Raw genomic sequence first — 21,747 nt, forward strand, 5'->3', positions numbered from 1 at the left:
CTACCATGCAACTCTGTCTTTCTGGTCATTTATTTAGAACACAGAACCGAACTCACACATCACATTCACAACAGGGTCAGTTTTACACATACAGCTTAGACTTACGGTTCAGAAACACAGCACCCAACCAGCTAGCAAAACATTGTTAACACATACAAGTCATCAAGATAAACATAACAGGGTAACACATCAGAACACATTAAAACACATTAGAACACATTAAAAACACTTGTACAACTGTTCCCCGAACTAGTCGCTGAATTCCCATGATGCCCCCCATGCATCATGTCGCTGCCACCAGACCCCTCCCCAATAGCCGACGTAGGTCGTCACAATATTGTGCGATTTCTTAAACTATGAGTTTGACTGAGAAATTGTGTGGTTATATGTTTTAGAAGTCACTTCTAGGCTTCTCAGACTTTAAATGCTTACTGTAATAGGTCCAGGTGTTGGGGAGGGATCAGCATATGTGTAATTGCTGTTCTTATAGGTGTATATATATGGTGAGTTCTGCAGACAAAGAGAAATTATGTTACATTACAGCAGTCAGCAAATATACATCCATAATACTACGTACAGTACTGTATAATCTCTTACAGCAGCATTGATGAGACTAACTGTTTATTTAAGCACAGTTTCTTACCTTGGTTGGACATTTCAGGTTATTGTCTACGTTAAAATCCAGTTTGAAAGTCTTGTTGCCAACAGGCTCCAGCTATGAGAAAACAAGAGTACTGGTGACAGCTGAGTGCCATTCACTGTGTTGCATATGCAGTACAGTCATACATACATGTAACATCATAGTCATAAGGGAAAGCTCTTTATCATGTTGATAGCATTTGGCTGTGTCCGAAATCAGTCCCTCTCTCATTCATGACTCCCTATATAATATACAAATCAACAGTTCAGTCAATAGTGAGCAGTAAATTCAGATTTCTTACTATTCATCGTCATTTTGAGTCATCATTAACAGCCAAATAGCTGCTGAATTCATCTTTAAAACATGGAGTATTGCACTGTGGGATTGTCAGCAAAAATATATACATCGGATGTACTGTATGCTACCTTTTTTCTTTTCATTGTGACATTCAGACACCACAACAAAATGGCAAGCATGCTATAGAGTATTAGTGCCCTGTTTAGTGAGCAGTGAGTGATTTTGGACAAAGCCTTTTAAAGACCACCTACACTAAAAAATACATTTGTTTTTATTTTTGTACTCCTAAATATCTGCCTTATGCTATACTGACTGGTATATGTGCAGGTTTATCACTTATAGGGGGTTTTACATTCCTCTGCTGAAGGGGGCAGATGTCAGTTAGTTACCCTGAGTTTCGACATACGGGCCAACTAAGTTTATGACGCCACAAATCTGAAAGCAAGTTGTGGTTCAAAATGCAGATGTCTGCAGATTTCAGGCGTGAGAAACCTGAAACCTATAGTCTCAGAGCAGTGACCAGGAGTGGGAGACAAATTTTATCTGCTGACAGCAAATAGCCATAGTGTGCAGCTTTTGGTTGCTAACCAAACCCTGAAGCCTGTGTCTTTATTTTCATGATGTGGTATGAGGGATTCACTGACATTACATTAAGTTAAATGCATTCATAAAAAGTGATTTGTCTACAAAGTTCTGTCTTCTTGTCTGTCAGGTACCGTACATACCATGTTGTTCCAGAGGGAGCGAGCCATCAGTGTCTGGGCTTTCTGGCTGAGATGGAAGCAGTCTGCACTGAAGAAGGAGCGGTCAGGACGGCCATCCTGTGGCAGCAGTATGGTGAAAAGATGAACCTTAATGCAATCTGACTATTTTTTTATTAAGCATAGCCGTAAAATAAAGTTTGACCAGTGCAGGGTACAGAAAGCTTTCACTCCCCTACCTGGCCCCTTTTCAGGACCAACTTTACCACTCAAGCTTCTTTTACACAGAGATTACAGAATACACCTCTAACTATCTAGATATTAGCTGTAATCTCCTTTTGGCAAGGAGAATATGGAGAATATGACAATTTACAGTTTATATTAGTGTATTAGAGATACTGAAAACTGGTGCAAAGGGACTGCAGGGCTGATAATGAAAATATTACTCACAAAAGTAAAATAAAAGTAATCTAAGGCAAAAAAAAAAACATTTTCAGCATGAAGATCTGAAATGTAATTACTTTTATATGGAGAATATAAAAGCTTATATAGAGAATATTATATGGAGGTTATATGGTTGTATGAGAATGTAATGCTAAGCTTTTTATGAATAAATGTACTTTAAACATAGTTAAATATTATGCTTCTGAAACTGGCTGGGTACATAAAACAGAACACCAACTCCAGGATGTGAAAAACAGGCCTTAGTTACTGACCGGCAGTCTGGGCACAGAGATTTCTCTGAAGAAAGGCTGGATAACCACAGTGAAGTCGGAGCGAGTATCATACACGCCTGACTCCACAAGCTCATGTAGTAAACGCTTCAAAGAGAAAGAGAGGGTGTCAACACCTGAAGACTGATAGGACACTGACTTTAACGATCATAGTAGGTTTTATACGGTCTCGCCTACCTGATAGCTTCTATTGAGGTCCTCCAAATTTTGAAGAGCTTTAGAGTTGGGCTTTGGCAAGACAACGCAAGGGCACAGATTACTGGCAAAAGAGGGATACGCGGCATTATACCACAGTTTATGATTATTTATTAGATGATAATTGGGGAAAGATGGAGTCATGATAGGAGCACATCATGTCTGTTGATGCTCAGTAATAAACCTTATATCTCAGAGAGCATTTAGAAGCAAGAGCAAAAAGTAGTAGTACTCACTTTACAAGCCATCTTGGGCATTTAAGTGAAGTGTCCATGTGCATTTCTCTCAGTGGAGTAATATAAATAGGCTCTACTAAGTTCACCAGAGCTCGAGGCACCTGACAAGGACGAGCTTTGTTAATGCTAACAATCAACCAAACTAGCATGTACTGTATCTGAAAATGACATCTGTTTGATTTACTTTACCTCTTTGTGCAGATAGTCCAGGCTTTCATGAACATTACGAACATAATTCTCTGCAGCATAAAGTAGCTGTAAACAAAACAGAGAAGTTGTTGTGTCTTGTGTTCCTGGCTCCCACAAAGAAGTAACTTAGGAATTATTAGTTAACAGTAGTACTCACAGAGTTGTAGCAGGAGTCACACATGTCATTTGCTCCAATAAAAACGGTGATCACTTTCCAGTCTGACTCCAAGTTAACTCTCTGTACAAGTAATAAGAATGTCAGGGAGCATTAGTAGTATTCAGTTAATGTGATGTTTGATGCTACATGGGCACATGATGCCATTACTGCATGTATTTTCTTCCTGGCAGCTCTAAGCAAGTTATCAAATTCTAGACATTATTCTTAAATTTCTCAACATTTGAAAAAAGCAAAAATGTTATGGCTATTTTTTATTGTCCAAACCAGATGTAACATAAAAATCCAGAAAGATTTTATAGTAGAGGCGACAAATTAAAAGCACTAAAAGAATAAGTAGGCCCGTCTACAAACTTACAGTGTCGTTCTTCATCCTTGCCACCAGGGCTTGCACCTGTGATAGTAAACCCCTTAAAATGCCAAAAAAAATATATATATATATCACTGGGAAATATATTATTGACAGTTAAAATCATATTTGTTTTCAGATATGCTGTATATCTAAATTCTGTTTTTGATTCATACTGAGCAGTTTCATCACATCATGGAAACTTTATTTTAAACACTAAAAAATAACAATTAATTCTATATCAACAAGATATATTCAATATTCAAGGCCCAAATGAAAAGCTAGTACGTAGACTTCAGGTATTATAGTTTGTTTGTGTGTGTGTGTTTCCCTTTGTTATTTACGGCAAATACTAAATAAAAAAAAAAGCCTCTGACAGGACTCACTTGCTTTTGGCTCCTGCTACAGCTTGGTTGAGGAAAGCCTGAGGAGTGTCCTGTTTGCCCATGCTGACTGAGTAGCCACTCAGGTTGTGATTAAAATGCTTTAAGATGTCTAAACAAGGAATGCCAGGTTAGGTAATGATAAAAAATTAAAAAAAAACAAGGTTTTTAGCTGATTAGAACATTATATAAGTTGTGAAGAACGAGACTCACTGGGCAGAGTGGTGACTGTTGTGAGGTTTCCATCTCCACCAATGCTGGGTAAAAGCAGGTTTTAAAATTAGTTCCTAAGTAAATGAATTGCTGTGCCACAATTACAGCAGCATAAGCATTGTGCTGCGATGTTGTTTACCTCCAGGACAACCCTCTGTACTGATTCAGGACATCCAGGATGTTGTTCGGGCTGGATCCAATACCGTTCCCTGCCTGAACATATAGAAAGGACAGTGTTACAGTACCCTAATGTTTTAATGTCTATGGACAGTCCTTCAACTTTTTCTATTTCAGCTGCAATACTTTGCTCTGCACTATCAATATGCAGTGTATATGTAGTATGTAGCGTTACAGATTATGTTGCACTTTTTAGGATTTATTCTGACACTGTAGTTTGTTAAATTTAATTCTACTTGTTCTTTTAGTTTTTATGTTTTACATCACATTATATGGCATGTATTTGTTCTTTTTGACTCACTGTCAGAGAGTCTCCCACAGCAGCCACAACTTTGATATCTCCAGGCCTCAATTCATGAACTAGGAAAACACAGAACACGTCTCAAGATAAGGGACTTCTTAGCGTCATTAGTTAGATAGCTCATGACATTACATAGACACGTATAATAAATACATTAATATTGCAGTGTAGATAAATGCTAAACAAAAAAAAATGCTAGAAATGCTGTATGGTAGTGTTAAAGTACTGTAAAGTAATATTTGACAGTTTGAAGAAATTGCAAGCTACAATACCGGATACTAATAACAAATAGCAGAAAATGTGGCATTAAACATCACTTTTAAACAGAAATTTGGATCAAAAATGAAAGAGATAAATGTAGAGTTGAGTGACAAAAGGCCAACAAAGCCCTTGAATTGAATTGAACTGACAAAAGAAAAACCAACATAAACTGTCCTAAATTATGAGTTGATTGATACAATATCAGATAAATTGTTTTGTATGTCGATTACTTAAAAATGCAAGCGTAAACTGTCTTACCTGATGTAGGTGTGGAGGCTGAAGGGCTGAAGTCCTCGCAGGGCATTTGTGTGCCGGTGAACTGACCAGACACACAGAGAAAATGTACAGTCAGAACTAAACAGGAGGTAAACATCACTGCCGTAACCGCCATTTGGCTCAGTGCAAGACGACACTCACTGGGTGAAAGTGAGGAGAGGCATCGCTGTGGTGATATAAAGGAGAGTTTCCCTCTGTCCTCAGGAAGGGTTGGTCCTTGGGGAGGGAGACAGATAAACAATGACGAAGTAGGAGTGAAGACAAGAAAGCCACTTAGTCAAAGCTGAACATTATGGTAAACAAACCTGGATTAACCTAGAGAATATTTAATGGTGCACTCTGCATATTTTTAGTGCCTCACCTCAGTTGGACATGGCAATGTGATGATGTTGCTATTTTCTTCCGTGTTGTGTTGGGCCACCGTGGGCTGCAGCTGTAAGACAGACAACTCCTTGTCCTCAGAGAGAACAGTGACTTTGTGTGTGTGTGTAATTGTGTTGTATTAGGAAAAAGAGAGGATTGCTCAGAACAAGTTAGGCCTCACCAGGTTTGTCCACATCCGCACCAGTAGTTTATCAGTTTGCAGTGACACTTGTGACTCAGAGAGAGGGTTTCCACTCTGAAACAGTACAGTACAGTGTGTTAGATACAAACAGTACATTTAGAGTTTCTGCAGTAAGATAACTCAGACTCTGTCTGATACTGTCACTGGGTGACTTAAAATACTATCATCTTAGAAGATAAAGCCTCTTGGCATTTGACATTTTAGGAAATGTAGTTTTACTTAATGTTAAAGAATAGGTACTACCCAGAAGCTCCAAAACCTTGACCAGGAATAGTCTGAATGTTCCCACATACAGTGTAAGAAAGGTATCGTTTTTCTGTTTCTCATTTACAGTGAAAGTAAATTACCCAGATTTCTTCTTGCTGCAATACCATTAGTGATTTAGGGATGTCAAATGGTGCAGATGAGAGGAACATAACACTGAAGATAAAGCATTGACTGAATGTAACTCACCGCTAGAGATGAAGAGTCTGTGATGAAAGGAGTGTCGTGCAGAGTGACAGCGAAGTCGTCTCTGTCACTGTACCAGCGCCTCTTTACCATGAGCTCACCCAAAGACTCCTGCTCCATACAGAAAAGACACAAACAACTGTAAGAGGATGAACTCAGCAAACTCCCCCAACACTGGTCAAAATGTTAGGGCTGAATGTAGCCATAGTAGGTATTCATGGATGTATAAGGGACAAACCTGCAGAGCTTGAGTCTGCATGGCCTTCAGAAGTCTGACTTCTCCTCCACTGTTTGTTTCCACACAGGGACACTTTCTGGCAGTACAACAGATTTGACTCAGTCTTCAAATTAGACACATCCAGCAGTTTGTCTTAATATACTAAGACGTCTTTATGCAAGTAATCATTATATTTTATTAAACATGTAACAAACCATTAAATAAATACACTGTGTGCTTTGGAATATGAACTTACTTGCTCTGGAAAGTGTCATATTCTACAGCCCATAATGCAACACTGACGATGGTCCGCTTCAGCTGCAAGTGAAGTGAAAAAAAGTAAAATGTGTAAATGTTATTAATACAGTAATCAGTCACAATGAATGAAAATACTGTATATAATATGAAATATACCTGAGAGTGCAGCAGTTGCAGAGCATCATCCACCTCCTCAACTTTGGTTCCAGGCTGCACACAAACATAACAGACTACAACGTAATAGCCTTCTTTTCTTTACTGCTAAAATATTTGCAAAAAAATTCAGCAAAATTCTTTTCAGTTTGTCTTGGGTGACTGAGTGTGGATTGGTGGGCAAAAATTTGATCCATTTAAAATTAAATCTACAACTGAAAATGTGCTGAAAGTGAAGGGTCTGAACGCTTTCTGAAGCCACTGTCAAGGTTTCAGGATGTGAGTCCAACACACACAGACTCTAATCAAATAGCCTTCTTTGGGGCAACAAACATTTTAGATGCATTAAAAAGAAGTGATGTAGTAAGCATGGTCGTCCTCCTTTGAGCTTTTAGATATACAGTAAAGATACTCCATAACAATCCATAACATCTTTAGAAAGATGTTTACCTGCTGCAGCTTGCAGGTGCACAGCTGGTCCACGTTAACAAAGAGGAGCATCAGCTTCCAAGAATCCTGTAAATAAAAATATGACATAATATCAACCACCTTTAATGCTGTTAATGCCAGTAAGGTTCTCTATTGTATTATTAACATTTGAAGGGTATTTTCCCTCACACTCCAGCAGTAAAAGTTCTTTTTTTTAATGTGGAATGTTTACATAAGTAAGTCCAATTTTGAAGTATCTGTTCTTTACTTGGGTAGTTTTTGTTTTCTGCTACTTCATATTGTACTTTTTACTGCACTTTATTTATTTGATAACTTTTGTTACATTTCAGAATCAAATTAATGAAAGATAAGACTTTGATCTCTGGTGGAAAATTTACAGTCTACCCAGCAGTAATTCAAATTATAAACATATATCCTAGTTAAAACCAGCTCCACCTTTACTGGCTGCAATATTAAAATGATGTACACAAAAATCATCAGTCATTTTAATCCAATAATGTAATATTTTTATGTGAAATGCACCATTTTGCCTAATGAGTACTTTTACTTTTGATGCTAATTCTCCTTCATTCAAAATCTACTTATGTAACATTTTGAATGCAGGACTGTAGTTTGTAATAGAGTATTCTTACACTGTGGTACAGCTACTTTTACTTAAATAAAAAAAAATCGGAGTATTTCTTCCACCACTGATAAATACGCCAAACATTCCAGGCTACGTTACCTGATTGTTCTGGAGAAACAGGGACATGTGTTTTGCCTGCTCCACCAATGAGCTACAAAAAGGAGAAATACAGAGGAGAACATGTCAAATGATTTGGAGCAGCTGGAAACGATCTCATATGTCAGAAAGCTCCTCTACCTGTGTTGATCAAACTGAGGGGCGTATGGGTGCGTTTCCTCTGAGACGGGGCTGATCAGTGCAGGATTGAACAGGCTCATCAGCTCTGATGAAGGAAGATGGACACAAGCTTTAAACCCAAACATGCAGCGTGCACATGTAGTGGAGCTTAAACAATTTGTTGATTAATCAAAGAAAAACTGAGCAGCAACAATACTGATAATGTTTTAAGTCACTTTTTAAGTAAAAAATGCTTGGTTCTAGTGTCTTAAATACAAGTATTTGCTGGTTTTCCTGCTGTTCTAAGATAGTAAAACTAATATCTGTCAGTTTTGGACTGCTGAACACAAGCACTGTGAATATGTCAACTTAGTCTTTACATGCCCCTTTTAAAATCCAGACGTGCTAATAACATTAAATAATTCTTTAAGTAATTATCTAGTTTCTAATGAAGCATGATATCATAACACATTTTAAGGCACAGTTCCTGCTTTGTTACAGTGAATATTTTATCAGTGTGAAGCACAGACAGTACTTTTTATTTCATAAAGATAAAGATAAAACCACAAGTGTTATGTTTACAGTAAGTTCACTGTTATTATCACAGTTAGTGTAGATATCAGTGTGGTAAAGATAGTGCACGGTAGTGTAATAGAAGCTCATATAAGCCTCTAGATGATTGACTCCGTGTATTAGATTGTACACCAGTTCTAGTGCAGGTTAAATTTTGACTAAGCACCAGCAAGAGGTTTTCTCATCAACCCTGTGAACTTTTAAAACGAATCAATACCCTGGGGAGTTAATTGTATTATAGTAAAGTTTAAACAGTGTAAAACAAGGAGAAACATTTATGCATAGAAAGTTGGTAAAATGAACCAAAATCATCCAAACGGCCATGAAACAACTGGCTTTGTAAACACTGCAAACAACAGACTTAACTCATTTATTTTCATTTACCTCTGAGTTTTGACACCGTGGCGGACAGCTGAGCACTGAAGAAAAATAAAACGGAGTGATTATGATTATGCCTTTGATGAATTTCTGACTTTGTGAAGCAAATGTTGTATCATAGCTGAAGATAACCTGTGCTCACCCATGAAGTCCGATAGAAGAAAGCACAGCCACATCTGAAGGCCTAACACTGTTGGCTGGAGAAAGAAAAAGGGCGGCTGAGGTAAAAGGACTAAGGTGAAGAGACAGGAGAACTGACTGTAGCAAATCAGAAACAACAGCTGAGTTATTACTGAAACTTTCATTTGTAGGCAGAATTTTATTCATGGTGGAGCTATTATATTATGGGTTGTTCAATTTGTCAGTTTGTCTTAGTTTATGAACTCATTTTATATTTTTTTTTAGAAGAAAAAGATTAGTCTGCAAGCTAACTAGTAAGGTTAGCTGTCAGATAATGGAGTAACAATTATAGCATAGCATAGTATAATAGCATAACATGGTCATGCTCAAGTAAAGTACCTTGAAAATGTACATAAGTGGCCCTGTAGAGTTACATAAAAATGTCTGATAATCTGAAGGGATATGTGACGATTTACTGTGTAAATCATATTACAAAATTAAACCCCGACTTCAAGCCAAACTGGTTTTGTTTAATAGATTTGGTCAGATTTCTACAAATCCACTGTCTTCTCTTTCCACTGCCAGTCATTGATGTAAGCCAGGCTCTGTTGCATTAGATCTCTATAAGACTCACCATTTGATGGAGATGACTGAGAGGGGAACATCTGAGTGCAAAGCAGTCCACTTACTGAAAGCAAACAGATGGTGTAGCAAATATAAACGTCATTCTCAACAGCTGACGTGACATGCAGAATCGTTTAATTTATGAAAGAAAGTTTATTCAAAGGTTTATGAAGAGTTTACTGTAAGTATAAAAAGGCCTCAGGTTCAAACTCAAAACATTTTCCAGATGTATTCTAGAATGTACAGTTTTTCCTCCGCTGATGACTATCAAACATTAATCAGGACCACATCCAGCTTCATCCTGAAAAATTATGATCAGTTACTATTGTGTCTTACATAGATAGATAGATAGCCAGACAGACCTGTTGTCCATGCAAACCCCAGAAGTGCAATTAGAACCAGGCGTGAAAGCATATTTTCTCTGCTTTGGTCAGATTTCTTCCGTGTGGGTCTTTCCTGCAGTCTGCCTTTCTTCCCCTTTGCTCTAATTGGCGGTCTGCTGTCCCTTTATGCCATTATCAGTTATGCCTGGCCAGTAAATGATATATGTCAACATGTATGCATGGAGAAGAGGGACTGGCCTAGGCTACTTGTCCAAAGGACACAGCCATAAGATTTTATAATGAAACAATAACACTGATAAGATCATAATGACACTTTATTGTAATCAGCGAGATATGTTCATTATTGAGGTTATAGTTAAAGGTGGTGTTGTACTGGACTACATTATATTCAGAGGTGTCTCTATATTTTTGTCCTCCCCAGTTATATTTTAATATGTAATTGAATCAATACATTTATGACAATTTTACCAAAAACTGAAACAGTTGAGCTTCATCATCACATATGTCAAGGCGGAAATGTTGCATTGAACTGCATACAATTGTACAGGTCAGCTGTATGTTCTCAGGTAAATCAAGCTGGCTGTAAGGTTAATGTGTTATTAAGAGGATTTTTATTGTTCTAATCGGCCAAGTATGGCTGTAAGGTATATTGATAACCGAGTAACACAGCGGGAATTATGACCTCTGGTGGCCTCGATCAATGTTAAATAGGTATATAATTCTCAATAACTAGCACATTAAATGCACATCCTCCTGCTTTTTGTGTTCCTCCCAAAACATTGGAGACTTGCTTGGTTTCACACCCAGAGTTTGCATTGCTTTCAATATTTGTATATTATTCACACAATAATAAGTGATTTTCAGTGGCGTACAATTTAAATTAACCTTAGACAGAAAAATAAAACACCTGCTACCTTCACGTCACATCTGGAATACCTCCCGATAACGCAAGGATGATGCATGATTCACACTGATAAAATGTAAAACAATGCCCTAAACAGGGCAGGGCTAGCACATTAAGGTCATAGCCAGGAGAGTTCATCTCCCCTGTCAAAACCACCAGTGCCTCCCCACAAGGAGCCCCCTCAAAGAACCCCCGCCATGGCACTAAGGAGGCCTTCTCCACCAAAGAAGACCGACCCATCCAGCCCAACCGAGCTCAAGCCTCCACCTGCTCTAAAAGAAGCCCAGGACATTCCCAAGGCTGGACCACCACAGCTCAGCAGACCCCAACCCCCTAAACCCAAAGGGTTTAATATAATATAATATGATCTTGGCTGCATTACAGTTCTTTCTTATTCGAAACGTGATCAATATGTGCGTAAGTAGATGGGGAATTAACATGTAACATTTTAATTACATTCAACTGAAGTGAACGAAATGACTCGAAAAAAGATTCGTTCATTTTGCTGAACGAGATTCAAAGAACCGAATCAGTAAAATGATCCGAACTTCCCATCACTAGTGTACTGGTGTGATTTGCTGCCGCCTTGTGGTCATTATGTAGAGCTGCATCAAGCTGGGAGAGATACATGGAAAACACTGGGGAGATCATCATTCAAAATAAAAGCGACTTTGTAAGGCTGCAGTTTAAAGAACTTTATTGGCATGACCATTTTTATATTCAGTACTACCAAAGCACTGTATAAATATTGGCATTAATTTACGAGACATTCAGAATATTGTTACAGAAATGAACAAACATTTGAGAAGCTGGTATCTGTACATTTTTGCCATGTGCTTAAAAATAAACAAATATCAAAATTGTTTTCAATTAATTTTCTCATTTCAAATTTCGATTAATCAAGTAGCTAGGCCTGGGTGGGATTGCGTGAGTAAGAAAGAAATATACAAGTGTGGGTTCCAGTCTTTAGTCTGCTGTCTAATGCAGCTTTAAGGTCGTGTTTCCTATGGTACAATTAAAAAAAATACCTTATGGGTTTAATTTTGAAAGTCCTGAGCGGAAAATGTTTTCGTTCTGGCTCATGGATATTCTAGCTAGCTTTACGGAAACGCCATGATTGTGACTGTTTGACAACAATATAGTAAACGCGAAATTGTTTTATAACCGTCGAATAACCCTAAAACGGCGAATAAACACACTTCAGCGAAAAACAGCTTATTTTCTTTCGATCTCTTCCTTCAGCTAACGTTACGAGGTGAGACGTTTGAAGTGGACTTAACCCGTTACTGGCCTGATAACGTTAACTAGCCGTTATTTGGATGACTTTGGTGTCATTTTTCCATTTATCTGATGAGCTAATGTTACTGAGCAGAAATTAGCGTCGGCTTTTATAAAACCCGGAGCTATGCTAATTCATAATAGGAACTTAAACCACGTTGTCTTATGTCTTTCCTTTTTGTGTATTTTCCTTCACCTTGTTATTATATACCGGGCCTAATGATGCCTTTAGGTGTAAATCGTAAATGCTGTGATTTTCTATGCAGTAACAACAGCGTAGCATCTGTTTCTTGTCCTTGGAGGGGAATGACTACAGAGCCTAGACATCTCTTTTTATATTCTCTCTCAGCTCCTCCTTGCCTGGCGCTTGCTTCCCCCCACCCTTCTGTCTGACCTACTTAGGGATAATTATAATTTCTTTGGTCAAAACAGGTTCTAAACAACTGAAAAATGCAAGTCATGCTGACACCTTCATCATAACTTCACAACTAAGGGCTGTGGCTGTGACCCCTGCCCCTGCTGTCAAGGCCATCATCCACGCTCAGTTTGGGCAGCCATCCAATAAGTAAATATAATGAAATTAAGCAAATATTGTGAATTAAAGCAAATAAAACTCATACATTTTCCACACCTAATGGATAGGTTATGTTAGTTCCACTAATTACATTTCCTAAAAGCTACTGGTTGCAAATTAGTTATACAATGACTGCAAATAAAATTAGACCCAAGTTAATAAGCCAACACAAAGCCACAAAACAATAGTACATCATTTTGACCATCCATTTTTTACAGGTTCGTGTGGTCTACCATTTTTTTTGTCAGGACTCACCACTTTTAGAAGTGGAATATGGAGAGTGATGATATAATTAACTTTATGGAAAACCAACTTTCATAATGGATGGAATGACCAGACTGGAATGACCTAATTAAACATTAGCCATAAATCAGACCTGCTCATCAATTTGACTTGTTGCATTTACTTGCTTGGATCGTTCACATACCCCTTTGCAGCAATGGAAGGCACTGTTTAAGTGATTCACATCATCTAACAGAGCTGTTCTCTTTACCTCCTACTGCCACACCTGTTCCTACCCACAGGTGGTAGACAAAATGGGACGTATCTTCTTGGATCACATCGGTGGGACACGCCTCTTCTCTTGCGCCAACTGTGACACCATCCTGACGAACCGAGCTGAGCTCATCTCCACACGCTTCACTGGAGCCACTGGGCGAGCCTTTTTGTTCAATAAGGTTCCTACACATCACTTCATTCACATGGATACAGTAGTGTTGCACTTGTTAGTTTGATTGATTGGACCATGGTTAAAATAGTTGTAACATCTACTGCTGGATGATAAATGATCACCAGTCATGTTATATACTTTTTATATTTAAACTGCGATATACTGTATCTTTAGCACAGCTGATATTTAAATGTAAGTGTAGGTGTCTTTTAAATTCACTTGTTTTGCAACTACAACTGGTCAACACCTATCAAACTCTGAAATGTTTTCCACCATGTTCGGACTGTGACAGATGTGCAATTGTTGCCCTCCAGGTTGTAAATCTGCAGCACAGCGAGGTCCAAGATAGAGTCATGCTGACAGGAAGACACATGGTGCGGGATGTCAGCTGCAAGAACTGCAACAGCAAGCTAGGCTGGATGTATGAGTTTGCCACTGAGGAGAGTCAGCGCTATAAGGAGGGACGCATCATCCTGGAGAGGGCGCTGGTGAGGGAGAGCGAAGGCTTTGAGCACGCTTCCTCTGACAGCTCCTGAGCCTCCTGTGCTGCTGTAAGGATTCTCAATGTGTGACCACTACAGCTCCTCCTCCAGCAGCAGAGCATGGACTTGCATGGACAGTGTGCCATTTATGAGTAGAGCAAAAATAAAGTCACAAGTTGAGTATTTGTGGGAAGCTTAAACAAAAAGTGGTGGACATTTTACCATAACTTTAAACAAGTAAGAGTTTCATCTGCCCATCTAAAAGCACCTGCATTTTCAATATGTGCCCAACAGGCTGCCATGTTTGTAAAGTGTGTTGGTGTGGTGGGGTTTTGGCTGCTGTCAGAGGGAGAGAGTTTGCTCCGGCAGCTCAGACACTTAGAATGTTGTGCAAGGATACAGATTCAGCCATTAACTGACATTGAAGAACTAAAGTGAAGACGGAGTCTGATTAAGTGAAATAAAATCGCTTGCCCAAAGACTTATTTGCTAAACAGTGTGAGTTAATACATTCATTTTCTGGTGGACAGTTTTTATTTCAAATAAGTCACTTTCATATTAGCTGTATTCTCTAGAAAGAACATTATAAAAGTAAACAGAATTAAAGTACAAAATGTCATTATCAGAGAGGCAGATGTCAGCTTTGCCCTATTACAAGTTTGTATATCCCTGCTTTATTTATTACCTCAAGATAAATGATAGGAAAGTTGATCAGAAAATGTTTTACAGGGATGGAAAAAGACAACTTTTGCATTTCGGTACACTCTTGCTACAGAATTCTTCTTCCAGCCACATAGTTTACTGATCCTATTTCCATGTATTGTTCATTTTTGTCCATTTAACAGTTTCACAGTGATATGGTATTACAAGACAGTATTATTATATCTATTATTTGAAAGAAATGTAGAACTTTTTGGTCAAAAATAAAGAAATTCAAACAATATTTATTCCTTTAATCTGTGGTTTTTGTCTGTCCACATTTAGATTTGATGTGCTCTACCTGAACTATCAAAAATACTGTATCTTGTATTAGTTATTTATATTTGTGGAGATTTGTGTCTTTATTTAAAACTGACAACATCCTGTGTCATGGGGGTTCCTTAACCTACACAAAAACTATGCTTTATGCAATTGTTCAAATGTTTTCAATGTTTGAATAGTTGCTGTCAGAAAGGACATCAGTCAAAATCCATGAGATAACAGACATACACACACAGACCAGAAAAATAAAAGCTGGACAAATAAAATTAAAACACCTGCTCAATGTACTGTAATGTGGTACACTGAGTAAAAACTGTCTTACTTAGTTTATTTTTTAGTATTTAATGTTGTCGATATTGTCTAATTATTTTACTCATCTCGTATATGTAGAGGCAAAAATATTTTACGCCTTATTTTATAAGGCAATCCAGTAGAACCCAAAGGTAACTGAACTTTCACAAGATGACATGTAGTATAAGACATCTGCCCTGGATTTCATCATGGCATAAAGACATTCCCTTACTTATTATGGTTATTGTGAACAATACTGGCAGGCTGGAACAAGAGTGACCTCAGTGTTCTGTGCATTCCTCCAAGATTTAGTCACATGTTCCCAAAACAACCATGAGCAATACTAAAATTATTGTGTACCTGTGATTAAGCTGTCAAGTACGCAAGTATGTTTGTGATCCTACAGACGTCTACTGCCCACTCTGGATGATATGATGACATTTGCCTGAGGTGAAGCCAACATTAAATTCAACACTTAGACTGACTATGGCGCTCCACTCTGTCAAACTACTCATTCGTGGATTAATCTTCTAGGGGATCCTTATTGACTCCTACTATATATGGCAGTTTCATTATTTCCCCAGGTACCTAAAAAACAACCGGTACTGTAGAGCTGATATAATTATTCAGCCTTTGAATAATTTTTAATCAAATGCAGAAAATTCACAAGCACCACCTTTTAAAATATTAATATTTACTGTAACAGTTTTCCCAATTTATATTATGGCAGACTCACCATCTTTGGTTTTTGACTGCTGCTTAAACAAAACAATTATTTTTCATTTTGTACATGGAACAATCAATTAATAAAGAAAATAATTGTCAGACATAATAATAATGATAATGATTGCGGACTTACTGTAGGCTACTGTAATAATGAAATAATAGTACCTTTCCCCAGGTTTTACATCTGAGAGTTTTTGTCTTAAATAATCCTCTGAATGTTCGGCATAGTGTGTAATATTTACTATAATGTAAAACTACGGAAACTAGAAAATATTCACATTTTAAAAGTTGGTAGCATAAAAGTTTTGCCTTCAAATGGTAAATAAATTATTAAAATAATGTAATTAATTGTTTTGTGGGTGTCAAGGAAAATAGTGAAACTGCCATGCAGCCTAAGGTGTAGGTCAACAGGGGTCCCACAGTTAATTTGTTAATCTGGGCGTGTTTTCGTTAAATCATTGGTCTATGTCTGTCTGACTCTTGTAAATGGGCATTTTTTTAATCAACAAATTTAAAATACTGATTTGGTAATGGTAATACTGATATAATGTAAAATGACTTGTAAAAACCAAGAATGGTTTTGGGTTTGTGATAGTATTAAAGAGGGTTCAACCTGTTTAAAGTGACGGAAAAAAATTAACACAAGGCAAGGCAACTTTATTTATTTGGCATATTTCTACACAGAGGCAATTCAAAGTACTTTACAGAGGCATTAAAAACAATAAGCATAACGCAAAAGCACTCTATCTGTGCTGAAAGGATTATCTGGGTGATTGAATCAAACTCACCCTATAAGTTCGTTTACAAGCACGGTATTTTGGGAAATGTAGGAAGTATGATGCCAGCCATAAATATGAACACTAGATCCCGCATGAACCCCTTCTGTCTGTTATGGCGACACGTCACCGCGGCCGCCATGTTCCCAGGGGCGAGTCTGCACCTCCTAATGCATGTATGTGTATGAGGATAGAAGGTCTATCCACATTAAAATCATCATAACTCGCTGAATGTACAGCCGATTTTCCAGCTGTTTGGTTTGTTACAAACCCTAAGGGCGTATTTATGATACAGATTGTTTGTTTGTTAAAAATGCTAAATTTTATATCAAAACACTTCATCTTCTGCAGACTGTAACAAAAATAGTTATATAATATAGAGCGTACACTGCGTAATTATTAAAAAGTAACGATCCTGCATTGTAAAATGGCTACCATAATATATAATTACAACAAACACAAAAGTTAAAAGATTAAACACATATTTTAGCAGGCTACACAATTCTCTTTTAATTACATTTCAAGTGAAATGTTCATACTTTCCTCCTTTATATTTTATTTAGTTTTATTTATACACAGTATGTATTGGAATGGTTGTGCAGAGATGCAGTTTAAAAGCTTTATATCCTGCTAAACCACTCTCACAGTTATGTGCAACGTTGATTAAGACGTTACTCAAAGGTCTAATTATAGAAAACTAACAGGGACACTCCTTCCTTGTCTGCCCAGTTCTGTCGGTGTCTTCTGAATTGACATGCCGTTTGAAAAATATAATTTCCAGTATCTTAAAAATACTAATCTTTTTTTCTTCACCTGATCCTTAGCCGTCTTAACTTAGTATCAACAGTCTCATTATATTATCTTTTGAAAGGATTGGCAAACTGTAATTCATCAGGTTTTATACATTCAAATATTGAAGAATAGCTTCTTGCGTGTCAAATATTTTTCCCTGTTGTTTTATTCTGGCCAGACCAGCCAGACCGGCCCTAACAATATGGCGGCATCTCAGAAGTCCCGAAACGGCATCTAGTGTATAAATATCTATGGACGTCAGCTGGCTCCGCGTCAGACAGGAAATTACAGTCTTTACTAAGGGTGTTACAGCTCAGGTCGAATTTCTCAATCAGTATTTAATACGTGTGTAGGCTTTAATGGCATGTAACGAGAGCAGGACATTAGACTCCCTTGCCACACGGACAGACATTTACCAGCGTAACGATGGCTGCCGGTAAGTTTTACCAGTGGGCGTGAGCTAGCATGATGGGCGAATGTTAGCTATCGGAGTAGCGGGTAAGAGGGGGGAGCAGAAAAAAAAACCGAGCTGACAAAATTAAAGAACTGCTAGCCACTAGTTACGGGTTCATTTTAGTTTGGTTATAAACATAAGTAACACGTGTAACTGTTTATAGTTGCCTACTGCAGTAGGGTTAGGGTGTGTGTTCGTGTGTAACATTGGCCACTAACGTCACATTTTTGCTGTCTGTCCTCAGAAAACGTGAGTGTGTTCTTCAAAGTGTATTGTCTGACAGTGATGACACTGGTAGCAGCCACATACACAGTGACACTGCGCTACACAAGGATCAACTCATCCGGAGATATGTACTTCTCCACAACTGCAGTGTGCATCACTGAAATCATTAAATTAATACTGAGTCTGGGGATGTTGGCAAAGTAAGTATTTGTCATCCCCTTTGCTCCGTTACATTCGTTACATCACTGATATCAGAAAACTTGAGTAAATATGGGAAACGGTTTTCCATTTTCAGTGTGTGTAGATTCTCTTCTTACCCAAGAACAAATCCCAGAGAAGAAAACCTTGGTGAATTTGTTCTTAAGAATGGTTGTGAATGAGACCCACTGTTTCCTCCCACATAAGACAAACAAATTCTACTATAGTGACAGTTTGTGTAAGATTAAAATTCAAATAAAATTCGATAAATCTGATAAGGAAAAATAAAACTTGTTCAAGACAATAAAAACAAGGAAAAATTCCAGCAATGGCTTTAAAACAAACTTTCTTATCAACACCAGCTTGTAGGATTATATTTTAAGAGATAAGTTGTTCTAGCATAAAAACTGAGTGGTGACTAGATGATTTTTGTCAGGCACTTTGGAACAAGTTAAAAAAAAAACTTGGTCAGAGGACCTGAACCACCTAATTTGTACATTTGCAAGTGTATTAGATACTACTATCAGTTTTAGTGTTTTACCACAAGTAGACCTAAGATGGGAATTCAAGAACAGTGATACACCGACTTCCATTAGTGGAATGAATGTCTTAATGTCTATTTAAGTGAGTCCATGAAAGCATTTACACGTCCGTTGCTATGTCTCCTTTCTCAGGGAAACAGGAAGCATCACCAAACTGAAGACGTCCATAGTGCACCATGTGTTCTTCAGCCCGAAAGAGCTGATGAAGCTGAGTGTCCCCTCTGTGGTGTACGCCATTCAGAATAACATGGCCTTTCTTGCCCTGAGCAACCTTGACGCAGCAGTCTATCAGGTACTCGTACTGATTTCTTTCTGATGTTCAGATGTCTTGTTTCCAACGGTCCAAAAAAAAGCAGAGATTCAGTTTACATTAGAGAAACTGAAACCAGAGAATGCTTTTACTTAACAAACATTCCAGCTCTATCATGACTGCCTATTAGCGTTCTTATTAGTTGTTTAAAATTAAATACTGTATAGAATAATGTAATGTTATAATTGACTAGCACATTAGTGCATCTTTTGCCAAGTTAAATATTGACTATATAATATAAATAATTTATTCTCATGTTAATGTAATATGTGATATGGTTGAAGTAAAATATGTTACAAAATTGCCTCATCATGCTGCTGTCTTTGAAATGAGGGTGGAACAATGTGTAGCTTGGTGGTTAGCCTGACCAAATACAGCTCCACATCTGAGGTCTGACCACAGCCTTTTCACTTAACCACTTGAATGTTTTGCTGTTTTCATTCTCCTCTAGGGGAAACTAAAACCAATTCTAATTATTTATTTGTATAGCGCCAAATCACAACAAAAGTCATCTCAGGACACTTTACAAAGTAATTATTACATAGGGAAAACCCAACAAATCCCCCTTGAGCAAGCACTTGGCGACAGTGGGGAGGAAAAACTCCCTTTAACGGAAGAAACCTCCGACAGACCCCGGCTCTTGGTGGGCGGCCTTCTGCCTCGACCGGTTGGGGTGAGTGGATAGAGGAGAGACAAAAGAAGAAAAGCAACAAGACACAACAATCAAACACTGATCAGGTCGATGTGGCTGGTGACTGCTTGTCAGAGACGTAGAGCTCCAGGGCCATAGGGAGAGAGAGGAGAGGGGAGGGGAGGGGAGAGAAACTCAGAGCATCATGGGGCCCCCAGCAGCCTAGGCCTATAGCAGCATAACTAAGGGAAGGCTCAGGGTCACCTGATCCAGCCCTAACTATAAGCTTTATCAAAAAGGAACGTCTTAAGTCTAATCTTAAAGGTAGAGAGGGTGTCCGCCTCCCGAACTGAGACTGGGAGTTGGTTCCATAGGAGAGGAGCTTGATAGCTAAAGGCTCTGCCTCCCATTCTGCTTCTGTGGACTCTAGGAACCACAAGTAAACTTGCACTCTGAGAGCGAAGTGCTCTGTTAGGATGATAAGGCTCTACGAGGTCTTTACGATACGATGGAGCCTTGTCATTAAGGGCTTTGTATGTTAGGAGAAGGATTTTAAATTCTATTCTGACTTTTACAGGGAGCCAGTGGAGAGAAGCTGATATGGGAGAGATATGATCTCTCTTGCTCGTTCCTGTCAGTCCTCTGGCTGCAGCATTTTGGATTAACTGGAGGCTTTTTAGGGAATTATTGGGATATACTTATAGTAAAGAGTTACAGTAGTCCAGCCTGGAAGTAACAAATGCATGGACCAGTTTTTCAGCATCACTTTGAGACAGGATGCTCCTGATTTTTGCAATATTGCACAGGAGAAAGAAGGCAGATCTAGAGACTTGGATTTTGTGTGATTTAAAGGACATATTCTGATCAAAGATGACTCCAAGGTTCCTCACAGTAGTACTGGAGGCAAGAGCTATGTCATCTAAAGTAACTATATGATTAGACAGCAGATTTCTAAAGTTTTCAGGCCCAAGCACAATAACTTCAGTTTTGTCAGAGTTTAGAAGTAAGAAGTTGCAGGTCATCCAGGCCTTTATGTCTTTAAGACATGCTTGAAGTTTGACCAGAGCTGAAAACCCTGGCAGACACCCAGGAGAGAGTGCAAGTTCCGGGGACAAAGACCCACGAATCAGGAACACCAATGTCAAAAAAAAGGTGAAATAATGTTCTCAGATCCCAAGGTAGTATCTTTAAACAGTCCAAAATCTAATATACTCCAATTACAATGGAGAAAAGCAACAACTGAGAAACTGAATGTTTTAATTGCCTCATTGGGGCAGTAGAACACCAAAGTACCAACACTGAGAGAGGTGAAAATGGTAGTTAGGGGAGCAAGAGCAGGATCAGCCCCTGGGCCTAATGGCATTCCTTATAAGCTACTACCGTGAGCTTATTTTAAAGTACCAGACTTAGCTGCAGGCCGAGTGAGAGAGTATTTTCAGGATATGCAGATACTGTGTGTTTCACAACAGCAGAGTATGCTACAGCTTGGCAGCAACTGGAGATGGGCATTATGGCAGGATGCACAGTCTCACCTTTAGTGTGTACCATGGCAATGGAGGTTATTCTTAGGGCATCTAGATGGGTTACAGGAGGAGCGAGGCTTCCATCAGGGCAACAGTTACCACCCATAAGACTACTACAGCACCATGTACCAAAAGGCTATTGGACAAGCTGAATGCTAACTTAAAGTGGGCTAGAATGAAGGTGAAGCCAGAGAAATCAAGGAGCATTTCAGTAGTGAAAGGTGTACTTTCAGATAAAAAGTGTTAGCCCTGACTTGTGTTTTCCTGTTTAGGTGACCTATCAACTTAAG

The 21,747-nt window shown here is 38.4% G+C and overlaps 2 protein-coding genes across 3 annotated transcripts in view; both read left to right on the top strand.

The window, feature by feature from the left end:
• The first annotated feature begins 11,946 nt into the window (after positions 1 to 11,946).
• Positions 11,947 to 14,932, top strand: LOC109962276 (protein yippee-like 5). 2 transcript variants are annotated; one of them, XM_020603852.1, is made up of 4 exons: positions 11,947 to 12,259; positions 12,715 to 12,847; positions 13,381 to 13,533; positions 13,841 to 14,932. In XM_020603852.1, exons 3-4 carry the CDS (start codon positions 13,393 to 13,395, stop codon positions 14,060 to 14,062), a joined length of 363 nt encoding a protein of 120 aa, XP_020459508.1. In that variant the 5' UTR covers positions 11,947 to 12,259; positions 12,715 to 12,847; positions 13,381 to 13,392; the 3' UTR covers positions 14,063 to 14,932. The 2 variants fall into 2 exon arrangements, with proteins under 2 accessions (XP_020459508.1, XP_020459507.1); XM_020603851.1 differs by lacking the exon at positions 12,715 to 12,847 and having other exon boundaries at positions 11,951 to 12,259; positions 13,841 to 14,931.
• A 2,796-nt stretch (positions 14,933 to 17,728) lies between these two features.
• Positions 17,729 to 21,747, top strand: part of slc35a1 (solute carrier family 35 member A1) — a 6,912-nt gene continuing 2,893 nt past the window's right edge. The window contains 4 exon segments of the mRNA XM_020604014.1: positions 17,729 to 18,010; positions 18,273 to 18,453; positions 19,126 to 19,318; positions 21,567 to 21,635. Coding sequence (XP_020459670.1) covers positions 18,001 to 18,010; positions 18,273 to 18,453; positions 19,126 to 19,318; positions 21,567 to 21,635 — 453 coding nt within the window. The 5' untranslated portion in view covers positions 17,729 to 18,000.

This window comes from Monopterus albus, unplaced genomic scaffold, assembly GCF_001952655.1.
Source record: "Monopterus albus unplaced genomic scaffold, M_albus_1.0 scaffold63.1, whole genome shotgun sequence".
NCBI classification, from domain to species: domain Eukaryota; kingdom Metazoa; phylum Chordata; class Actinopteri; order Synbranchiformes; family Synbranchidae; genus Monopterus; species Monopterus albus.